General features: G+C 37.7%; 1 protein-coding gene across 1 annotated transcript in view; it reads left to right on the forward strand.

Annotated features, from left to right (window-relative positions):
• The first annotated feature begins 4,012 nt into the window (after positions 1-4,012).
• The window catches only part of ZZEF1 (zinc finger ZZ-type and EF-hand domain containing 1), a 59,046-nt gene continuing 40,496 nt past the window's right edge, over positions 4,013-22,562 (forward strand). Inside the window, exons 1-21 of the mRNA XM_019471308.1 lie at positions 4,013-4,154; positions 5,267-5,461; positions 6,368-6,539; positions 7,220-7,419; positions 8,505-8,715; positions 10,188-10,304; positions 10,534-10,712; positions 11,734-11,832; positions 12,944-13,035; positions 14,053-14,201; positions 14,756-14,867; positions 16,055-16,270; positions 17,183-17,283; positions 17,622-17,791; positions 18,591-18,724; positions 19,026-19,096; positions 19,552-19,666; positions 20,273-20,432; positions 21,400-21,521; positions 21,608-21,718; positions 22,377-22,543. Coding sequence (XP_019326853.1) covers positions 4,061-4,154; positions 5,267-5,461; positions 6,368-6,539; positions 7,220-7,419; positions 8,505-8,715; positions 10,188-10,304; positions 10,534-10,712; positions 11,734-11,832; positions 12,944-13,035; positions 14,053-14,201; positions 14,756-14,867; positions 16,055-16,270; positions 17,183-17,283; positions 17,622-17,791; positions 18,591-18,724; positions 19,026-19,096; positions 19,552-19,666; positions 20,273-20,432; positions 21,400-21,521; positions 21,608-21,718; positions 22,377-22,543 — 2,987 coding nt within the window. The 5' untranslated portion in view covers positions 4,013-4,060. The remainder of the gene's footprint in view (positions 4,155-5,266; positions 5,462-6,367; positions 6,540-7,219; positions 7,420-8,504; positions 8,716-10,187; positions 10,305-10,533; positions 10,713-11,733; positions 11,833-12,943; positions 13,036-14,052; positions 14,202-14,755; positions 14,868-16,054; positions 16,271-17,182; positions 17,284-17,621; positions 17,792-18,590; positions 18,725-19,025; positions 19,097-19,551; positions 19,667-20,272; positions 20,433-21,399; positions 21,522-21,607; positions 21,719-22,376; positions 22,544-22,562) is intronic.

Here is a 22,562-nt window from a genome sequence, read left to right on the forward strand (position 1 = left end):
GGGGGGGGTGTGTGTGTGTGTGTGGGTCTTCCCGGGCCCTCGGCGCTGGCGCCGGGGCCGTGGCAGGGGGCCCGAGCAGCGCGGCCGTTGACAGGACGGTGGAGACCCCGCTCACCCCCTCCTGGTGACTGGGGCAAGGCCAGACCGGAGGGTTCCGCGGCAAGGTTAAAAAAGTGGCTGCCGCTACTGAGAGGCAGGCTGTCAGCTTGTAGATACCTTCTTTTAATTTATGCCTGTTTTCAGTGATCGTGCCCAGCAGGTACTTGTGAATAAAATGGGTATTTACAACAGTATTTCTGCTGTTGCTGCCGCTAGTGCAGCTGGTGGTAGGACAGATCAGAAATTCTGTACGAGTGATTCCTCTGAGATACTTCTTAACCGTATCAGCAAGCCTAAGTTTACCAGACTTAATTTTATTGTTGCTTTTCAAAACCAGCAGTGAAATTGTCAAGTACCTCGTTGGTATCCCGTTACGTATTGTAAAGTAAGAGTTTTGGAAAACTTGTAGGAAAGTAGCGTAACAGAGTTCCCCCTCCACAGACAGAAGGTCTTAAGGTAAGGTTTTCTTTCTGCTAGGGAAGGAGCATGGGGAACTTGACATCTAGAACGTTTGATCTTTAGCTTTGCTCTCTAGCTAGCATTTTAAACGCAGCAGAATACCCTGTTGGGAATTTCACACTCAGCTGAGAAAGCGGTTATGTCTGAATTTCTGACTGCATGCAGTTCCTGAGTCTCACCAGTGACTTCCTTCTGTCTTTGTATTGCTCCTGAGTAGTAGAATAACTTGGTAAACTGTTAAATCACACATATGCTCCTTGAAGTCAGTGCCGACATATTAACAAAACTACTGGAAACTGGGAAGAGATTAATTTTGTTGTACAGATAGGTATGTTTATACCAGACTGTTTTAAGTAGCTTGCTAAAATGCTGTCTCCATTTCCAGTTCCTTTGCAAGAGCCAATAAAGAACACTTCTTCACTGGTAGCGACAGTAAGGGTGGAATTAGTACATCGGGGTTCTTTCTGTTAATACAAACAACTGAGCTGTGCGGGCTGCAGAAATATTTTGAGGATTGTCTGTATTGCACATCCTCCTCTGCATGAAGAATATAGGGGTTTGGGTTCCCCCCCCCCCGCTCTTGGGACTGGGGAAAAATTTGTCAAAGGATTTATCATGGTATGGATATGTGGTCACATCTAGTCTGTCCTGCGAAGCTGAGATGTTGGGAGTTGTGTGGAAAACCTCGATGTCTTTCTATAACTGGCACTAGCCCATGGGCTGTAGTATTTTAGATTTCCAGGATGTATTTTACACTGATGAGAAGTTAATTTGTGGGAGGCAGGTCGATAAGTTTCACTTTGTAACATTTATAGAATCCTGTCTGGCATAGACTAAGTTTTGATCTGCCCATTAAGTTTTTCTGTTCTCAGTGCGGGGCTTGTGAACCACATACTTGAACTGCTTTATGGACAAAGTGAACCTCTGTTTAAACGCAAAATCTATTTTCTAGATAAACTGAATCTCTGAATCCTTTTTTATTCATTAGTGCTTCAGCAGCTATCGTGTAATGTACCCAACTTTTGCTTGAAACGTTAATGCTTCAGTTCTACTGAGAGGGAAGGATGAAATACAGTTTTCCTAAGTCACACTTCAGGTACTCTGCCCAGCTCCTGAGCTGCCTGTGAGATGAGGGGGAGATTTTTCCATGTGCCGTGTTTCCTGGCGATCACCTTAGCCGTCATTTCCCAGGAAAGATGTTTCTTTTACGTTTCTTCGTGTTCAGGGTTGAACTGGGTAGGAAGCGTGTGGACTTAACGCTTTTATTTAGGAGCAGAATGCGGCTGGGTTGTGGTAGAGCTGCTACTGCGTTTGTATCGTGTCCCAGTTGTGAACACAACTCAAAAGCTCTGAGTACGGATTTGCATACTGATTTTTTTTTTGTTTCTTTTTTTGCTTATACCCCCATTGCACAGGGCAGCTTGTCTGAGCAGTGGAAATTGTGTATGTTTTGTGTCAAATATAGAGTTTAAGCTGTACTGAACAGTCAAAAAATAATTTTAGAGTTCTGGGGTCGGTGCAATCTCCTGAGATCGTAGGAAGAGTTTAAAAATAAAGTAACAAAATACTGCATTAAGATGCAAAGAAAAGCATATATGTGGTAATCTGTCCTTACATGAAAGTATAAGAAATTGGTTTAAAGTCGCTATCGGCAGATCCAGCCTTGTCGTCTTGTGTGTGGTTTGTTTTCACTAGTAACATCACAAAACTTCCTCGCTTGTTCACTTCATACATTAGTAATTGCACAGTTTGACTTCAAATATGAGGAGAAGAAGTCATAATGCCAAGAATGGCATGGTACGAAACTGTACATTAAATGTTTTTGGCAACTGAGTTACGTTTGTTAAAATTAATTCCCTCTGTATTGTTGTCCGCAAGCAAAGGTCTTAGGTTTTTTGCTTCGGTGTCTACCTGGTGCCCAGCACCAGTCATCTGTACTGGCTGTGGCAGCTACTGGATGCCCAGCACCGGTCCTCTGTGCTACTAAGAATAAGGTTTTTAAAGGTGGTCATTGTTAGCATGGGTTCTGCTGTATGTTTAAAAGAGTTTGTAAAACCGCTAAGCTAAAATTCAGATCCGTGCCGCAGAAGTGCCGTTGGAGCTTTAGTCAGCTAAAATACGGCATTTTGATTCTGTTGTCTTCTGAGGACTTTGCTCTCATTTAAGTGGTGTAATTATGTCATGGTTCATTGGCAGGTTATTTTGATCTAATCATTTTGGATTATTTCTCTCTAGGATAGTGCTTTTAATGGTACATCAAGATTGATAATCAGGTAGCAAACCAAGAGACTGAAGCGTAAGCTTCCTCCTGAACAGCAGCGCTTTCTTGACTCTCAGACACGTGTGAGATGATCTGTTCTTAGAGGCCAAATTTACTTGGCTATGTAGCTGAACTTGAAATACCAAGTTCAGGGCTGGGAGACTGAAGTCATGCTTGTAAAGAAATATCTTTTGTAAGTGCATTCCCAATTTATATGGAAAAAAAATGGATGTTCCTGAAATACTGCATTTCTTTTGGGGGTACGTTCAATTTTTTTTTAAAATTAAACAGAAGTTTGTTTCAAAACTAAAAACGTTTGTGAAAATATAGCTAGGTGTTTTTTTAATAGTAGTGTGTCACTGAATCATGAGCTCTCTGAAGTGGCTAGTTAAAAAAATTTACCTTTATGAGCTTGGTTCTGTTTTACAGGCTTAGCTGAATAAAAATATCTTGTACTTTTGTTAGTACAAAGATATGAAATACATAGCTGTGTGAGTTACTTTTTATACATGCTCAACACAACATTTTATATTAAAAATTTATATTAAGGTCAAAGTTAATAAAGCTGGCAATGGTTCCCTTCAATAAGAAAAAAAATATTTTCTAACTCTCCATTGTTTTCACAAATACTTTGGCAAACTATGTTAAACTGGTATTTTGTGTAGGAGGACAGTATATGGAAGGAAATACACACTTAAAAAAATATTCTGGTTCTAAGGACACTTTCTTGAATAAAGAAAATACTTAAAACCTGAAAGAATTTGAGTGGATGAGTGCGAGATGGATGCAGCAGTAATGAGCAATGGATGGTATGGCTTTTAGAACTAACTCGCCCTTTAATGGAAGAGCTTTTTAGCGTGCTTTTGTGAGCACCTTCTTCATAGTCACAGATGTCGGGTGGATGGATACTGCTGATTCTCTGGTATAGATGATGTGCTGTCTCCACCTAAGCGTAACTACAGTTGACTTCTATAGGAAGGCAGCACAAATGCCTTAAAACTTGCTAAAGACTGCAGGTTTCCAGCCAGGCTGTTTCCTGTTGTCATGAATTCAATACTACGGAAAATGGATTATTTTGATTTTTATTTAATGGTGTTACAATGTTCACTGCTACGGTTTCTATGAAATACCTCGAATTTCTGCTTGAAGTAAATAGTCTGAAAGAAATGTTCTTTTTTTGTTCCTCTTCAGGCCTTTGCACAATTTGATGCTGAAGGAGATGGCACCGTAGATGTGGAGAATATGCTGGAGGCTCTCAAGAATTCTAGTGGAGCTAATCTTCAAGGGGAGCTTAGCCATGTAATCAGGCAACTGCAAGCTTGTTCACTAGTTCCAGGTATGAGAACAGAGTGACAAAACAAATGGTTTCCCAAGTCCTGCCCTATATAAGGAGTGCTGCTTCAATAAATTGCTTTTATAGTGGCGTTTGTCCTAATCTTCTCAAAACCATAGTCCCAGTCATTCTCGCTTCTCTAGTATCAAACAAGTGAAGTTGCTGTAAACTAAAAATTTCCCATAATTATATCCAGCTCACTGACTTCCATAAAACCCCAATATTTTCTTCTCTGTGTGACTGGGGAGCTTCTTATCCTCGTTTGGTTTATCTCACAGACAGAAAACGGTTCCTTGCAAAATTTTGGCGAGTGCCTAACTAATGCAGTCTTGTACTGGGTGACTGGAGGAATAAATCCTCCATTGAGTCGGGTGATGAGTCATATCCTTTATTATAATTATATTGTTATTTAGCATTTGAAATCCTGCTAAAACATAATTCACGTTTTATAGCGTATAGTTTGGAAAGTGCCAGTTTCCAGAATTTGATTTCTGGGATAAGTATCAGTTACTGGCTTTCCTTCCAAGCTTTTGATGCTAAGTGGCTAAAGGGGATTTGCCTTAGAGGATCAGACAAGAAGTGTTAAAATTGGCTAATAGAGAAGTCAGAGGAGAGTACTTATGGGGTAGTATTCTATGCATCTAAATGCACTGTGATTCAGAGTACCACTGTTCAGGCGCTGAAATGTCTTACGAAGTTGGTGGAAGGCATTAGGCACCTCTTTGGGAATAATCCACAATGCCAAAGTGAGATGCTTGGCGTGGCTCAAGGTGAGTGATGCGAGTACATCAGCTCGTTAGCCAAGCAGCATCTGTTTCCCCTAGATATTGAAGGTAAGGTTTTGGAACTTTTGGGACAGCAAAACAAGCATAAGAACTAAGATTTTTGGTAATTTTTTTTTTTTAACCCCTTCAGGCATTTCAAGTAACTGGCAAAAATATTTGCACCTTTCACAGTCCTGTGAAGGTTGCAAACTTGAGCTACTTCATATGGTGGAATGTAGTTCCAATATTGGCTTAATTTGGATTTACCTAGTAATAAGATGTAGAGGGGGAAAATGATGACTTGGTCAAGTCAGATGTTGCAACAAAGATAGAAATAATGTCTCTTTCTAGGTTTTATTGATATATTTTCTGAATCAAAAGAGCGTCTTGGTCTTCATGCTTCAATGATACTGAGATTCTTGCACCGCAATCGGATTTCTAGTACTGCCATCCCTTACCCAGTGTTGGAGTACTTCAACAATATCTGTACTATGCGGTCTTCTGTATTGAAGGATTCTTTAGATCGACTTCTTCTAAAAGAGAGAGGTATGTAGTACCTTTCTTTTTTTTTCAGGATGGTAGTGTAACCATAGCTTGAAGAAGAGATTACAGATAAAATAAAAAGCTTTCTTTACTGTTTAATCTTTAACAGGCGTGACTTTTTATGAAGTTGATCTGCATGCTTCTGTGGTTTTTTTGTTGGTTTTTATGAGGCACATAAATTGATTTCCTAACTGCCTAGCAATCTGAGTAACACGCTGGGATGTTTTTCATCTTTCTCCTGACCTGTTTCAGAATGATGATTACTAATTTGCGATATTCTGTATTCAGCCAAGTATCTCTACTGGCTGCTGGGAACCTAGTTTCCCTGTGAAGGTGAATGTTTTCTGAAGTTGACTGTTCAGTATTAAAAAATGATGTATTGTTTTGGGGTGGAGGTAGTGCATCTTTTCTTGTATTTCAGACGGGACTGTCCTGGTTGTCTCCCTAGAGGGAGAGCGCCTTTTCTTCACAGTTTGACTTGATATTTTCAGATCTCTGCACTTCTATTGAAACAGATCAAGTTACCTGGGGAAACAGTCTGCTTTGTCCCTTCCCTAAAATAGCTGAATTGAGGTTTTCTCCATCATATTTTACTTTTTCCTCTCATCTGTTTGTATTTTGACATAATAATAATAAAGCACTGATGAGGCCAGTAATGAAAGGAGGAGATAGAGGCTATTGAACTCCAAGCAAAGTAGGTGTTTTCGTACTGCAAGTGGTAGATTGAGATTATTGTGATTTCATCTGAAATTAAACTTTGCGGTCTTCTAGGTTCTGTCAGAAACACTTCTTCAGAAGCTGTGTTCTGTGCCAACAAGTTAATTTATATGAGATAATTATTATAAAGGTATAATAATTCTCAAAAACAAGCAAAAGAAGAATGTTATGAGTGATTTCTTTTCTTTGCAGAATACCCCAGTGACTTGAATGGTAATCAGGAGTCGGACAAACTGAAGTCTGTCACAAAGTGCTATACTCACATAGAAACCTCATCCAATTCCGCTGATATCGACAAGATGACAAATGGAGAAACTACATCCTTCTGGCAGTCGGATGGGAGTGCTCGCTCACATTGGATACGGTGAGTGACACGGCAGTATACAGCTGAGTTTTGGGGTAGTTAGTCCTTAGGTTTTACAGCCAGTGGGATGTAATTGAAAAAAATTGTGGAATTAATGAGTGACAGATGAATATAGTTGAAAGCAGAAGTCATTAATCTCTGCATAAAGTTTAAAGGCCTAATCACCAAGTAAAAGTGTTCACCTGTAAAACGCATGCATCTTCCATGCTGATGCATATCCTTGTTTTGTAGCTTTCCAAACTGTGTTATAGGTGCAATGGTTAGTACTTGAATAGAAGCGCTTTGCCACTGTCTGGAAAGTTCCTGCTCCGTGAAACAGAAATGTTTAGTGGTTTTTCAGTAGTATGTATAGAATGTATACTTAAAAAAAAAATAAAATCTCATTTTGGTCATTATTGACACTACATTTTTATTCCTGAGGAATAAATTCTCGGTTGAAAAGCTGAACGATAGAAAATTCTACTTTCCCACTGTCAGAGGTGACTGTCTTTTAAGTCAATTACAAGTTTTCTAACTCGTCCACCGTGGTATGGGGTTGGTAATGCCTGTGAAGCATTAGGTAATTTCCAGTGGATTTATTGGTGTTTGTAGAAGTGGAAACTGAGTGAAGCCTAGCTAAAAGTGAAGTGTTTAGCTTATCTTCTCTTTGCAAGAACTGTTTTATCTCCTTTGCTTTGCAGTTTAAAGATGAAACCAGATGTTGTTTTGAGACATCTGTCCATTGCGGTGGCAGCTAATGACCAGAGTTACATGCCACAGCAAGTTACAGTGGCAGTGGGAAGGAATGCCAGCAGTCTTCAGGAGGTCCGAGACGTTCACATTCCAAGCAATATCACTGGCTACGTAACACTGTTGGAAAACGCTAACATTAGTCAGATGTGTGAGTCAATAAAGATACCATTGGTGTATTGTTTTGCTGCTTTTTTGAAGGTGAAAGTTTGGGTAGATCACAGAATGCTGTGTTGAAATGTCAGTCATTAGAGCAGAAACTTCTGACCTCGTCCTTGGGTCAGAGAAATTGTTTTAATTGTAGTTTAATTTCTAGTCTATGAGAGAGTCTTTTGAGTCTTTCTCATGGTATCTGTCTAACTTGGGCTAAGGGTTGAAGAGCTAGAATGACTGAAGATGCAGTTTTAGCCTCTCAATTTGAAGGCACTGGGCAATTTTAAAATATCTTTGCTTGCAGAGTGAAAGCATATGTTGAATAATAGTATCTAGCAAAAAATCTGCTTCTGAGCAACTATTTTTTTTTTTTTGGTAGCAAAACTCTGAAGTTGGTCAGATGATTTTTTGTAAAGCAGGTTTTATGCTAAGGATTTTTAAGTAGTGTTATTTTTAAGTCTGGTAGATCTGTGGGTGCTACATTGGAATCAATCAGAGGAAAGCTGCTCCTTCCTACAATGGTTTCTGCAGCTTCAGAAATTTTGTCCCTTTGGTTCAAATAGGCGCTTTTCACTAAGCTGAATTTTCACTGCTGCAGAAGTGGGCAGCAAGGATATTGGTCCTCAGAAGTAACTAGGACAATGTTAGCTATGCAGAATGGTCAAGAAGTTATGTGAAAAGTTTTATGTAACTTAAAAATTTGCTTTTAGGCTTTACTCTTTTTCCCTATCTTCTCCACTACCACTCCCAAGATGCCTCCTATGTACGTAGGTAAAAAGGTACAGGTGAAATAATCTATAATCTGTTTTCCACTTTGAGGGTCTTTTACTACTTTTTTTCCTAATTTCTTGCCGTACAATATGTAATGGATCACATAGGCCATTCAAAGGCTACGTTTTCCAAATCGTAGGGTGCACGGTGAAAACACGTGTGTATAGTTGTCTATATGTGGGAGTACTGTTACATATCTGCTGCTATTTTTCTAAGAGGTTTTGCAGTAATTATTGTTTTGAATATCTGGATTCTTCTAGATCTAATCCAGCAGAAGAAATGGGAAAAAAATTCTATTTTGTGTTTTGACAGATGTACAGATAAACATCAAGCGTTGCCTTAGTGATGGATGTGACACCAGAATCCATGGACTCAGGGCTGTCGGTTATCAAAGGGTTAAGAAGGTGGGCGTCTCTGTGTGCGATGCTTCGGCTATCTGGTACTGGTCTCTGCTGACCTCGCTGGTAACAGCTTCCATGGAAACAAATCCAGCATTCGTTCACACTATTTTACAAAATACTCAGTAAGTACCAAACTTCCACGGTGTGTGGTTTGGTTTTTTAATTATTTGTTTTAAATACTTCCAGCTTAAGTAAACTAATTTACCTTGTGTAACTGGTTTCCACTCCCTCCATTAAGGTGTTTAAATGTCTTTTTAGCTATCACACTGTTTAAATTTTGATATTTCTCTTTTATCCGTTTGCACATTCTAGAACAAGTGTAATTCTCCTAGCTGTTGTATCTAATCTAGTTGTTAAGCCGTGACTGAACGGACACTGAAAAATACGGTTTTTACCTATCCTTCGACTTGTAATAATTTTGAGAAGCCTCAAATTAATTAATTTTTGTTGTTAATTTTATTGATTATAAATATCGTACACCTTCCACTTATGACTGGAGCTTAATTTAGCTTAATTTTCAGCAAATTTTTGCTTGTGTAATGCCTTGTCATGCATTGCATGGGGATATAGTCGGGTGTATGCAATATCTCTGTGCAGATGTTTGCTTGTGGTGATTAGCTGTTTTCTGTGTAACGTTTCCTTGTTTGACTGCCAAAAACTTCTGCTCGATGACTTGAAGGTTTGGAATCCTGATAAAATCACTACACACCCACATCAACTTTTATAGAGCTTAGTTAGCGTGATGCCACCATGCTTAAGAGCACTGCTGTCATTAGATTAACGAGTACTGTAGGCTAAAGTCCGTTAAGCCTATCTTTTAATTTGTCATCTGTGAAACCTCTTTAGATAACTTTATACATGCTTATGTTGGAGGAAGGGTCATAGTTGCAAGCTTTACTAAAACTGAGGGCCTTCAGTTTTGCTACAGTTTAGATCTTTTCTAGAAATAAAACATGAATACTGAGCTAATAAAGCCTAAAAAAGTTGTAATGGAGAAATCTTGCCTAAAAACATGCTTTCAGGAATTACAAATTGAGTGTTTGGAATTACAAAGGAAAAAACCAAACTTTAGTATGGGATAGAATGACTTTGATGAAACTGCTTAAGAATTCCCATTTTCAGGGGTTATTACATTATCTTCAGAAATCAAGCAAAAATTCTGATCTGAGCTAACAAGTTTCTCTCTTAGTTTCTGTAATTGTTCTGAAAGAATTTAAAAGCAATTTTCCCTTTATTAATGGGCTCTTGCTCAATTCTAGAACTATTTAAAATGAAGCAGTACTTGGACACTAAGCTATTTTTAACGCTATCACAGATTTAATTCAAAACGCCTTGATTTGTCTTGTTAAATCTGAGATTATGAGACTAGATTCAAGATTACCTAGCAGTCGTTGAACTTTCCCTGTCTAGAATGCAATACTGGTTTTATCTTTTGAAGAGATGCTCTGTGTAAGTAGATTGTCTGCACTCAGAAGCTATTTGTAGAGACCTGCTTGCAAAAAGCATGAAGATTCAGATGTCTAATTCATTTCAGCAGGCTGTTTTCTCCGATTCTGTCTGGTTTTCTGATGTTACGTTCTGTCCTTTTTACTAGGAAGGCACTGCAACACATGCCACCTCTATCCCTAACACCGGGCTCTACAGATTTTTCGAGCTTCTTATCTCCAAATGTTTTGGAAGAAGTAGATAGCTTCCTTATAAGAATAACAAGGTGAGTTTGTGCTGATGTATTCTGATGCAGTGGAAAATGGTTTAGAAGAATTTGTATAGCAAATTTATCTCATTTTTACTCACCTGCTCTTTTTTTAGTATCTTGAAAAATTCAAAGACATTAAGAAACAGGCACGTTAGTTTTTTCCATGTGAGCATTATTTGTCTTTATTTAGAAACAAAGTGTCCTGAGTTTTCTTTTCATACTGTTGGTTTTTTTCCCTCCCCAGTTGTTGTACTACTCCAGAGGTTGAACTTACACTCTTGGCCTTTGCCTTAGCCAGGGGGAGCGTCGCTAAAGTGATAAGTTCCCTTTGTACGATCACTGATCATCTGGACACTCCATACAAGGCTTCATCCCTTATCGCTTCCATGGCAACAGTCAGACAGAACCTGCTGTATAAATACGGTAAATGAATAATTGTTGGATCCTTTACTGTACATACGTAAGACAATATGCAGCTTTGAGTTGTTTCACTTGTTGTTCTGCTGGGGTTTAAAATTATACAAGACTTCTAAATTAACAACTGTTACCAAGAAGATAGCCTGTGAAGCTGAACTGCCCTAAAAGTTGGTGATTAGATCAGCTTTCTGTGATCTAAGAATTGGACCAGGTGGCGTCATCTTGAGGGAGAAAACATGAACTTTGTAGATAGTGGCCCCTATATCAGGATGATAGTGTTTGTATTGTATAAAAGGCAAATGACATCAAGTATTTTTATTCTTCCAATAACAAGCGTTTTTGTATGTTTAGCCTCAGTAAGTGGTCTCTCTTGCAGACGCGCACAAATTTAAGATGTGTTTTAAATGTACTGTCATTGGCATCTGTTTACAGTTCTTTTATTTTCACTTTTATAAATTAATCTGAGTATGTCATAAGTGTAGAGCTGTGCGTAAGGTGGTAAGATTTTCCTGTATTGACTGTACTTGTTTGATAAATCTGTATTTTCTCAGGTGTCAACTTGTGAGATTATCATTAGTCTCTCATGAAAAATTTTTCCATTTGTTTGCCTTGTAGTATGTTTTGTCAGGACTTCTTGGCTTGTGCCAAAGAATATATTAATTATTTTATAATATCAGTATTTACTTTCAGAAGTTTTGAAAATTGCATTGTTTTTCCTGGAGTAGCTGCTGCTTTTTGTAAGACAAGAGTGGTATTTCATGTATTGTGAATTCCAAAGTGCGCAAACAGTTGAAGGAACATTAGTTGTCACGATTCTCGTTGTCCTTCTGTCTGTATCTAAAACTTCAGCTATTTTAGGTTAACGTATCTTTCATACTCCAGTTTCTGCCCCCTATTTTTTGTCTGACAATGGTAAAAAAATCTCATAGTATTGTAATTTTTTCCATTTGTTTTCTGTATGGAGAACTTTAGAAAGCATATTTTCCAGGTTTTATTATTAATTTGATAAACCTGTTGATTCTCTTAGGAAAACCCTTACGACTAACTCTGCAAGCATGTGATGTAAAGGGAAAAGAAGATAAATCAGGGCCTGAAAACCTCCTTGTAGAGCCATGGACTGGAGATGGTAAGAGCCTGGACTTAAAATCCAGAATATCCAACCAGGCACAAAGGCTGTTAACAAGGCTGTGGTGCTGTTCCATATATAGTTATATATAATTGGTGCTACTCAATAGTTTTATGATATGGAAGATCTGTAATTAAAAAAAGAACCACAAAGCAAAACAACAGCAACAAAAAACAAAACCAAAACCCCAAAACAAACCACTGTGTAAATTCTATTTTACAATGAGGTGGATTTCTCAGGAGCCAGTTTATTGTTAGAACAAAACAAACGAACAAAAAAAGATCGGATTTTGGGGAGAATTATTGATATTCTATGTGGAAGTCAGCAATGAGCTGTCACAAAGAAACTTACACTAGAGCGCATTTTGTGGGTTGAAGTCATGAATCATTCACTGCTAGTTTCCCAAATACTGAAGGAGAGAGATGGTAGAAATCATTGACATTTTCACTGACTGCACGTAACTATTAATTCTCCTTTAAAGCCTGTCTTTGTTAATGCAATGTTTTTATGTACTGGATACAACCTAAACAAAGAGACTTGTGTTTCTTGACCTCCTTTTTAAGTGAAATGCCACCTAATCTTTTTTTAAAAAATTGTGTATTGTCTTGTGCAGTGCTACTGGTAGATGAAAGCTATTGCGATAGAAAACCAGGCACGTTCTAAATGCTTATTTTGCCCCTCTGTTTGCTCGTGTGTATTGTTTGATTTATTTTTTAGTTATTTTGTGGATTGTCTTCTGTTGTTTTATGGATCGCAGTTCGGGCAACAGTGAGTTATATCAGTGAACAGGGCCACAAGCCAAAGTAATATTTGGGAGTTACTAATAACCTTTAATGGGGAAACTCTTGAAACTGCTGCAGATATTGCAGTCCCAAGAGAGGCACTGGCTGGAGAAATCTGTGTACGCTCTTGTGGGAGGGTGTACTAACATAATACAATCTTTTTACTTGTCTCTTACTCTTTTATTTGGAAACACTTACCAATGAGCATTTCACTAGAAAAGCGTTGTGTTTTTGTTTTCCCCCCTGTAGTCCACAATCTTAGTGTTCCCTTTCAAACAGCTTGCGCTAGCAGTCCTTCCAACCTCATTCTATTCTCACTGCTGCTTTAGGTTTTCTTACTGAAACTGGGAAAACCAGAGCAAGTATCATTCTTTCTACTGGAACTGAATCTTCATTTCAAGTGACGCAAATTAGAATAAAGGTATGTAGTTCCTGCATGCTTTTGAAGTAGAAGGCTTGCTTTTTTCCCCTAGTAGTAGAGTTGAATTAGAATATTTTTTGTATGAACTCAAATTTTAAATTCATCATGAAATAGTGTTATTTTAGGGTTTTGCTTTGGTGTAAGTCACAGGGAACTTAAGGAAAGGGAGGTCTTAAATTGTTCCAGGGTGCCACGAGCATGTAGTAGAGACATTTATTTCATATTGCTTTTGTCTCTATCTTGCAATATACTCAAACCAGTGACTCTTAAGTGTATGATTTCCTTCTAAAGGGTATGGATTTATATGTAAGATCTTATATCTTATATTTAAAATAATTTTTCGACTCTGTGAATAGCAGGTTTCAAGATATATAGCATGTGAATTCAGATTAAATGTTGGTCTTTCATATTCTTTTTAAAGACACCAGTGTGCTTTGAATATTTGGTATGATTTTTACCTGGTTTAAAAACAAGATCTTGTGATTAAATCTCATGGGCAGGACAAAACTTCAGTGAGACTTCTGCAGCTGAATTTATTTATTTATTTAAGGCAAAGCAGTAGTTTAATTCCTGGAACAAGGATGCGTATTTCAGCGTCAAAGATAATTAAACATGGATGGACTTCTGGCAAGTAAATTCTAACTGGAGCTGGAGAGGCAGCTAAGCTGTTTTGCAGTGTAGTGATACTGGGATACGTAATTTCAGTTTTGTTTATTTTTTTTTAATTAAAAAAAGTATACAAAATTAGAATGAGAATTAATATGTGGAAGTCTTGTTAATGTTAGGGTGCTATCAGGGTGATAAATGTAGCGAGTATTAACCACGTACATGATCCTGGTTCAGCGGGTTACAAAAGTTTTCATAACGCTTCTCTAAACGTGTTTCATCTTTCTGTGCAATTCCAGAGACCGGTATTGTCAGTATTTAGTGGCTTTTCATAACTTTCTTTTTCTGTGAAAGCAGCACCTTCTCTTATTGTCAACTTTTTAATACATTGCTCTGGATTTGTTCTTTTAGGTCCGAAGAGGTGCCATTGGGGCCCAGTGTGGGCTGGTGTTTGCTTATAATAGTGCTTCGGAAAAGTTCCACGCAGAGGAACACTTCAAAAGATTTGAAAGCTATGACAAATGGAAGCTGCGGGAATTCAAACAATTTTTAAAAAACAGGTATAGGTGGACTTTTTGTCATGAATACATGGAAAATAAATGTTATATTAGATCTTTTTGCAATGCCACTTGAACTGTTGAGAATTGTTCCAAATGACTTAAAACTGATGCATCATTTAATTGTTACTTATTTGATTTTAATGAGCCTCAATTTGATATGTTTGAGGAAATCTGTATATAGCTGTTGTTTTCAACCTCTTGATTTAAAGACCTGTTTAAAAAGGGATATAACAAAACAAACTTTCTATTGGAGATACAGATCACTGATAACAGAAACAATTTATAGGAAGATCATGTGTTAATTAGCTTTTATTAAATTACTTTCTCAGAACTCTTGCTTAGGAGTGAGGGGAGGTTAGGGACCATGACTAAAAAGATTTCCTTAATTTTCTTACCTTGCATGTGATAGAGTTTGGGTGTGTGAAAGTTTCTGTTGTTTCTCTTCTCGTCTTTATAGCCATAACATGCTAAAAATATTTTGATAGCATATCAACATCTTTGCAGTTTCTTTAAACTTTTTCTTTACAAAGTTTGTTACATTCTTTTATACATAGAAGCAGTTGTTCGTGTGATGATTTGGGAGATGATGATCCTATTGGCTGGTTTGAAGTGGAAGAAGAATGGGATGAAGTTGACGTCAAAATGCAGCAATGCAGAATTTCCCAAGTAAGAAACCATGAAAATCCATTGGCCCAGTCACAGTGAGCAGAGGCTCATCTCTGTGCTTTGTTGTAATGCCAGTTGAAATAAACGTAACTCTTTTTTGTGCAAGGAGAACTCTTCTGGGTAGAGGTAAAAATCAGTGGGCTTCTAGTTAAACAAATGATTCAACTTTTGTCCTCTGAGTTTTATTCTTTTTCTCTGTAGGTACATATATATATAGCTGTAGTTAAATGGTGCTTCAGGATCAAATTTAATGCAAAACTATGTGATAATGTACAGACTACTGGTCTTATCATGAGGAAGTATTTCTAAAGAGGATGACATGATTGTTGCTTTATTCTAATATCTAGACGAATTAACTACTGCATAGTTATAGCATTTATTCTTTCAGAGCCAGGTTCTTCAACCCTTGTTTTAAGGGACAAACAATTACTAAGCAGTTCCATCAGTTAGGTCGATTTCCTTGAGGAGTGTGGGACTTTTCTGTTTCAAGAGTGGCAGAATATGGGTTTTGATTTGTACTGCTTAAGTAGGAAACTTTGCTTTTCAGATCCTGCATTTATCTTGTTTCTGGAGTCAGCTGTTGCATAGTTCCCCAGTCCTTCTTTGTACTGTGGAAATTAGCAGAAGTGGTGGCACAGTTATAAGTCAGCTGGGAATTTTTCTAAAACTGTCACTGCTTGCTAAGACATTCTGCTGTTGTCTGTGTAACCCTTAGTCCCTGAGACTTATGAGTGTGCGGAGTTACTAAGTACATTTGAATGGCAGAACTTGCTGTTCCCTTCAGCTTTGCGTTCTGTACCTCACTGTGGACAGATTGCTTAAAAGTATGTTTTAAGTATTACATGTTGATCCTCTGCTTGCTTTTAAATGCAGCTAATAATTTTTTAACCTGCAAAAATGCTGTAACTATAGAGCCAAGGAACAGAGTATGCAGAATGAATGGAACTGATAATGAATTAACTAACTTTGCAGGTGCTTGTGGGGGTCACAGAACCATCCCTGTGACTTTTTTGGACGTGGGGAGAGTTCAAGCTTAGCCTGAATCTCAGGGGGTGATTGACAGGGAATAAGGCTTGCCCCTCTACCCCACCTGCAGTCTCCTCACACATGTGCACTCCTGTCTTTTAAAAGCTGAATTTGTACTAACTTTTAAAACCAAATCTTGTGCTATGTTTACATCCTTCTAGTACTTGATGATAAAGTTCTTGTGCACAAGACAAGACACAGCAGAACGGCTCGGAGTTCAAGGCCTGAGTGTTCTTGGCTATCTTCGGCCTATGCGAGACGAGCCCAATAGGAGCATGAACTGCTTGCAGTGCAGGAAGACTGACGACGATACAGTTTGTGGCACAACTCTTCTCCTGAAGACGCTTCATTTCATCCAGCAGCTGGCACAGGACCTGGTATTTTTACTTCTTAGTTCTTTTTAAGCATGTGCTAAAAGTAATAAGGCTATGCTAACAGTAATTGTGAATGCAGAAAGAAAAGTCTTGCTACTAGGTACTAGTAACTTTTAAAACCATGCTGTGGAGAAAAAAAAATGCTTTCTGAAAAATAGCATTCTCTGTATGTTTACTGAAGTTGACTAGGAATACGCTCACTTTGGGTCTAGGAGAGAGTTAAACACCATTTTTCAGCATCAGGTTACAATGCTGGGTGAAGTACATGCAACAGAAGGATGTTCTACTGTCTGTTAGGTAATGTAGCTATTTCTGAAGCAAGCATGGGGAAAAGTGCTTAGAGAGGTAGCTAGAAAAGTTGCATAGATTAAAACATGTCCTCTTTTTATCTGAAGTAATTCTGTAAATATCTAGGGTGAGACATATACAGTTAAGAGATATGGCTGGTGTGTGCTAATGTATGTCAGCATGATGTACCCTACTTCTGAGGATACATGTCAAAACCATGTTTTGTTCATACAGTGCATGCGTCTGTGCCTTTTCAGCTTCAATTCTGAACCATGGGCTGTCTCCTTTTGGCTATTACGTACTTTCAATCAAATTAGATGAGGAGGTAGAGGTTGTAAAGTCTTTTGGTGGTGGAGGACAGGGATTGGGGACTAGACATCTGGAAAGAGGAGAGAGAGTCCTTATTAGTAGCTCTGTGAAGGGGAAGGTTTCAGCATGAACTGTCACATTTAGACACTGGAATATCCATGAAAGAACTTATACTGGCATTCGTGTTTCAGTATAACATGAATGCAAATTTATAGGAAACTAGGCTGCTTTAAGCCCGGTGCTCAGGGATTGACTCTCTATAAATGTGTTCTGTATAGAGTTAATTTTCCAATCCTGCATTTTCTTTGCCTTTTTAAGGTTCAACAGAAGGAGAGTGGATTAAAATACAAGTCATTTTTAGATTTCACAGGCCTTGATTTGCAGCTGTTCTGGAATTTTTACAATAAACTTCACCAAAAGTAAGTAACTTCTTTACTGTGTGGTGAAGCACTAATCTGTGTGTGTATGTATAAATAAAGTATGCTTAGTTTAGTTGCAGCAGTTTCTTCTTCCTAAACTACCTCATTTACATAAATAACATTTTCCTACTGCTGCCATATGTGTTTTTAACTATAATGTTATGTAGAAGCTTGAGATGTAGATTAATTTAGCTGGTAGCTATACTTTTTTTGGCTCTGTGCTCTCTACTCAGTGTTGTTTATCCATCTGAGATAGATAATGCTGCGAAAGTCACTATTTGGTGCAAAAGAGCTTCTTTACTAGTTTTTGCTTCTGTTTGTTTTATGCTTTCTTACAGCCCAAGGGAAGAATGCATCTTTGCTCAAACACTGCTATTGCAGCTTCTCCAGAGCTGCTTCTCTGTACTTACTGGAGACAATAAAACTGCTAAACCTCAAGAAACGTCTCAGAGCAAAACATTTGGTCACACAGAAGCTGCAGAAGAGCTTTATAGACATTTGTGTGAAGGTAATTTATATTGAATATATTAACTGTTTTGTCTGTTCTGTCTTACAAGTGTGTTAAAATAGTTACAATCTGGGAAAAGATATTTATTCCTAGAGGCCAAGTCAGCTACTGTTCCTTTGTTTCTTCTTCAGGTCAGTGTGTGCTAATTAGTCTATCACAGTGAAGCTTTCCTTGACCCTATGAAATGGTTTTATAGACTTTCTGACAACATGTGGTCTGGAAATAGCTGCAATTGAAAACTTTTTTCAAACGTGTCACTTGCTTGAACCGGCAGGGAGTGTGATCCTTTAACCATAACATCACTGGGGTTCATTTATTTCTGATATTTCATATAAAAATAAATGATCTTACAAGGAGCCTGTAAGGTTCACAGAAACACAGGGAGGATTCTGGAGCCGGTGAAGAGAATGGGAATTACACATTAGATTTCATTGGAAGTAGGAAGGTACTCTCTTTATTCAAGTGTAATTTTTTTGTTAATTGCCTAACAGTCTCCTGAAAAGCAAGCTAGAGATAAACCAGTTTATATAGAATCTGTCACATCTTGAAAACTTTATTAGCTTTGATAGTTGTCACGTCTTAATGTTCCTAGAATTAATTTACTCAATGAAGAAACATATCCTTAGAAAAATCTTTCTTGCCAGAAGTCAAAAAGTTTCCCCTCATTTTCTCTGTTTATAATGGGGTTGCGAGGAGTTGAGGTTGTGTGCAATAACACATTTAATTGAATTATGCCTCTAACGTATTAGATGGAGTGTTAATTTGAACTTGTAATTTTGTTTCCTTTTTGTATGAGCAGTAGTGGATATGGGGGACAGTAACCTCATGCCAATGAAAATGCTAAAAGAGGAAGTTAAGAACACCTTACTCAGTGGAGCAGCGATCTTTTTCCCAGATAGACAGACCAGGCGACACCAGCTCTTCACTATGATGGTAAATCATTAAATGAGAAATTGATTGTTTAGTACCTGGTTTCTTTATGCAGTAAAGAGGACAAATCTGAGTTCTTGTTGTCAAATATTGCATACTTTGTCCCATTAAAGTAAAAATGTTATTTTTTTTTTCTTTGCCTCTTTTTACCCCCCCTTCTCTCTCTCTGCAGCTTACTCAAAGAAAGAGGAGCTAACCCTGCTTTCTTACCAAAAATGAATAGTAGACCACAGAAATTATAATTCTTTCTCACAGAGGAGGGAATGAGAACATATCATAAAAATAAATCTTTTTCCTTTTCTAGAAAAACATCACAGAGCAAGAACATAAGCAATCTGTACATCTTGCCTTCAGATCCTTGTGTACTCACTTCAGGTAAGGCATCTTGAAATTGAAAATAATTGTCTGATACCCCACATCTGTTAATAAGTTCATATTTAATCTGTTTTAGAAATGTTATTCCTCTGGAAAAATATTCTCCAAAATAATCAATGGACTTTGCTTTAGAAAGGAGAATACTACTACTTAATATGTTTATTAACTCAATAGCTATATAAAACATTGTCCAAGGAAAACAGTTGGTGCTGAAATCACAGTATACTGCTCATAGGCTTCTCCTAGGCTGTCTTCCAGTTTTTTAAGTTATTGTTTGTCAACGGTGATGGTTGGTATGGATATAATCAGTTTGGAGTCTTCAGAACCCAAACACTTTTGATTTTCATAGTAATGATACAGTAGGATCTCTACAGATTTGTCACAAGGATGACTAAATTTGTAAGTTGGAACTGTGTTACTTGTTGTTGGTTAGTAAGATCATCTTTGTTTTGTAGTGATCAAGATCCAGGTGGACTCTTATTATTACCAGAGAAAGGAGTTTCTGCAAATTTTGACATAAGCGAAGTGCTATCAGTCATGGATACCCTTCTGCTAGTGGCAGCGAGAGAGGTAACTGTCTTTGCACTGTTTCTCCTCCTACTTCTTTGCCGTGATTTTTGTATGCGTTCAAACACAAGCTGCATGCCTGAGATATATGCTAAAGAACTAGCTTTCCTGTTCTTCTGGATAAAGCTATTCATGGCTATTCAAGTCTGTAGGATTAGGTTTTCCAACCAACTGAAATATTTTCCTTTAAGCATTAACATTTCATAATAGTGGAGTAAGTAATGTATAAGATGAGGAATTTTTCCATAGCGTTGAAAAGACTATGGCACCCTATCAACACTAGGAAACCGAAGTAATCATCCCATATTGAGAGGCTAGAATTGGTCATGCCACTAAGGGAGGTGTAAATGGAGGAGGGTCATTTACATATGCAGAAAAAATGTTCTGAGAACATCGAGTGACTCATACGTAGCTATTCCTATTTAAAATTGCGATTTATCAAAACAAAATACATTAGTTGCTTCGTGGTGTTATATGCTGCTTGTCAGTTGCACTTAATCTTTTTTGTGGGGTGAGTGGGATGATAATGTCCATCACAGTTTACTTAGTACATATTGTGTGTCGTTCTGCAGAAGAGGATATGCTTTTGTTACATTCTTTATTTTTCAGTGTGAAATGATGATGCTGGATGTTGCACAGCAAGAGAGTGGCACGGTCTTGTCTTCCTTATTCTGGTCTGTTCAAGGTAGCCTCCTTTCATGGTGCTACCTGCAACTTAAGGGTAGCGATAATTCAGCCAAGGATCTTGCTGTAGAAATACTTAAAAACTGTAAGTGCTGGGACTGAACACAGAATTAGATGTGGTGTAATACAGGACTTTAAAATGTGATTTTGTCAAACTGCAGTATAATAAGGGTTCACCAGTGGTTGCCTGAGGCATACTCATAACTGTCATAGCATTTCTAATGTCTCTAAGGAAGGGATTTGTAGGCATATTGAGCAACTTAGAATTTTAACCGTACCAATATTTTTATGTTGGGAGAATCTTCAGAAAACATTTCAGTAGGTTTTGGGTGTCAAATACTGGGGGGAAAAAAAAAATACAGTTACGGAGTTTCGTTTGAACATTTCGGTTTCTTTAAGTTTCCCTTATTTTGATAAGCTCCTGTGTGGTGGTATATGTTTTCCTAGATGCTTGTAATAGCAAGAAGAAAGGAACTTAAGAAGCTGGACACGTCTAAGGGGTGTTTTGCTACAGCATTTTTTTTTTTTTTTAATGCAGCAGCTCAGTATTGAGTAGTTAATTGGGCCAAGTACTTAATGGAGATGTAATTTTATGTAAAATTACTTCACATTTATGTTATTTGTGTATAAATAAGTTTGTTGTGTTCCTGTCTTACATTTTAAAATGGAGTAGGGCTATAGCTAAAAATTACTAGCCTCATTTGTTACTTAAGCTGCACATAGGTTTACACAGAGAGGAGGCTATTTGGTACACTTGGATTGTTGAAACAATCTTGGAGTGTTTGATTAAATTACTCATCACTCCTCTTTTCTTTTTTTTTTTTTTTTTTTTTTAAATTATCGTTGATAAGCATGGCTTGTTTCCACAATAGAAATATCACAGAAAACTTCTCTGAACTGTTTTCGGTCTTGAGTGTCACTGCCTTGGGGCAGCAGATGCCTTTCCTGCTGTCTGTCGTCTTGTGCACATCACCACGCACTTAAGTGTTTGATAAAGCAGGTTGTGGTAGTAAATCCATAAGGTGGCTATTAAGGGTTTTTTTTCTCTTTAGATGTGGGCCAGTTCCTGTCAAATATCAGAACGATTTTGCAGTCACTTTTATCTCAATATAGTGGCAAAACAATAGTAGAAAAAATAAGTAACTCTGTCTTTGCTATGGCAACTCGTCAGCTGGTAAGTGAACATTGGGATTTTGTACTATTCCTGGGTAGCATGGCTATGGTTACGTGCATTTTCATGAGACCTGTATTTTCTCCTAGGTCATCTTCTTGTTGGATTTTTGCACTTTAGACATTCCATACTGTACTCTGCTACAGGGATTCAGCACTTTGATAGAACCACTGAAAAGCCTTTGTAGTGAGCCTCATAAGGTAACTAAAGATACAGGCGCTATTAAGTACAGTGAAACAAAAGCAAAATTGCAAGAAAGATGTAGAAAACTCAGGTGATTCTGTTGGTGAGCATTTGAAAGGAGCTGGAAAGCTTCTAAAAGCATGGGTTGCGTAACAAAATATTGAGTGAAGAACTAGAAATGTACTGATACAGAAGATGAGCAAAGTGACCAGAAAGCGCAACTGGAATGAGAAGCCTAGAAGGTAGATAGGAAGGAGGGATTCTGAGAATGAAAGAGGAAAATAAATTAAAAATAGTACGTGCTTAACATTTTTAGCTTCATTGCTTGTGGTGATGCAAGTAAAGTCTGGATGTCTGTAGTGTAGATATTTAAATCTGCATTAGTCACCCAGACTCTCTTTTGTTATCATTGGAGACTTGTAGGCTCTTCTGGGGTGAGACTGTCTCCTCCCCTGGTAGACTAGATGAATTTTGCTTTAGAAGTGCCTCTTTACCATGATTATCAAGGGTGTCTTTATAACTAGTTCAGGTGTAAATCAGTGCTGTAACCTCTTAAATGCCACCTTGTACGTACATCTGGCAACTTGAATGTATAGACACAAAAATCTAGTGTGGTAATTGTATTTTTTTAAATGCTTTACATTTGTATCTCAAGAATGCATTTTTGTTCTACAGATGGAAATGGAAAGCTGGCAGCAAGAACAGCCTGTAGTATTGCGAACGTGGACAATGGAATCGCCTCATAACTATGAAAATAATTGCCATGAGGTCTCAGTCTTCCTATATCATGGGGCAACTTACTTTGAGGTGGAATTTGATGAAAAGTGTGAAACTGAAAGGAGGTAATTTAATCTTGTGCTG

The sequence above is a fragment of the Aptenodytes forsteri genome, unplaced genomic scaffold (assembly GCF_000699145.1).
Source record: "Aptenodytes forsteri isolate BGI_AS27 unplaced genomic scaffold, ASM69914v1 Scaffold209, whole genome shotgun sequence".
In the NCBI taxonomy this organism is placed as follows: Eukaryota; Metazoa; Chordata; class Aves; order Sphenisciformes; family Spheniscidae; genus Aptenodytes; species Aptenodytes forsteri.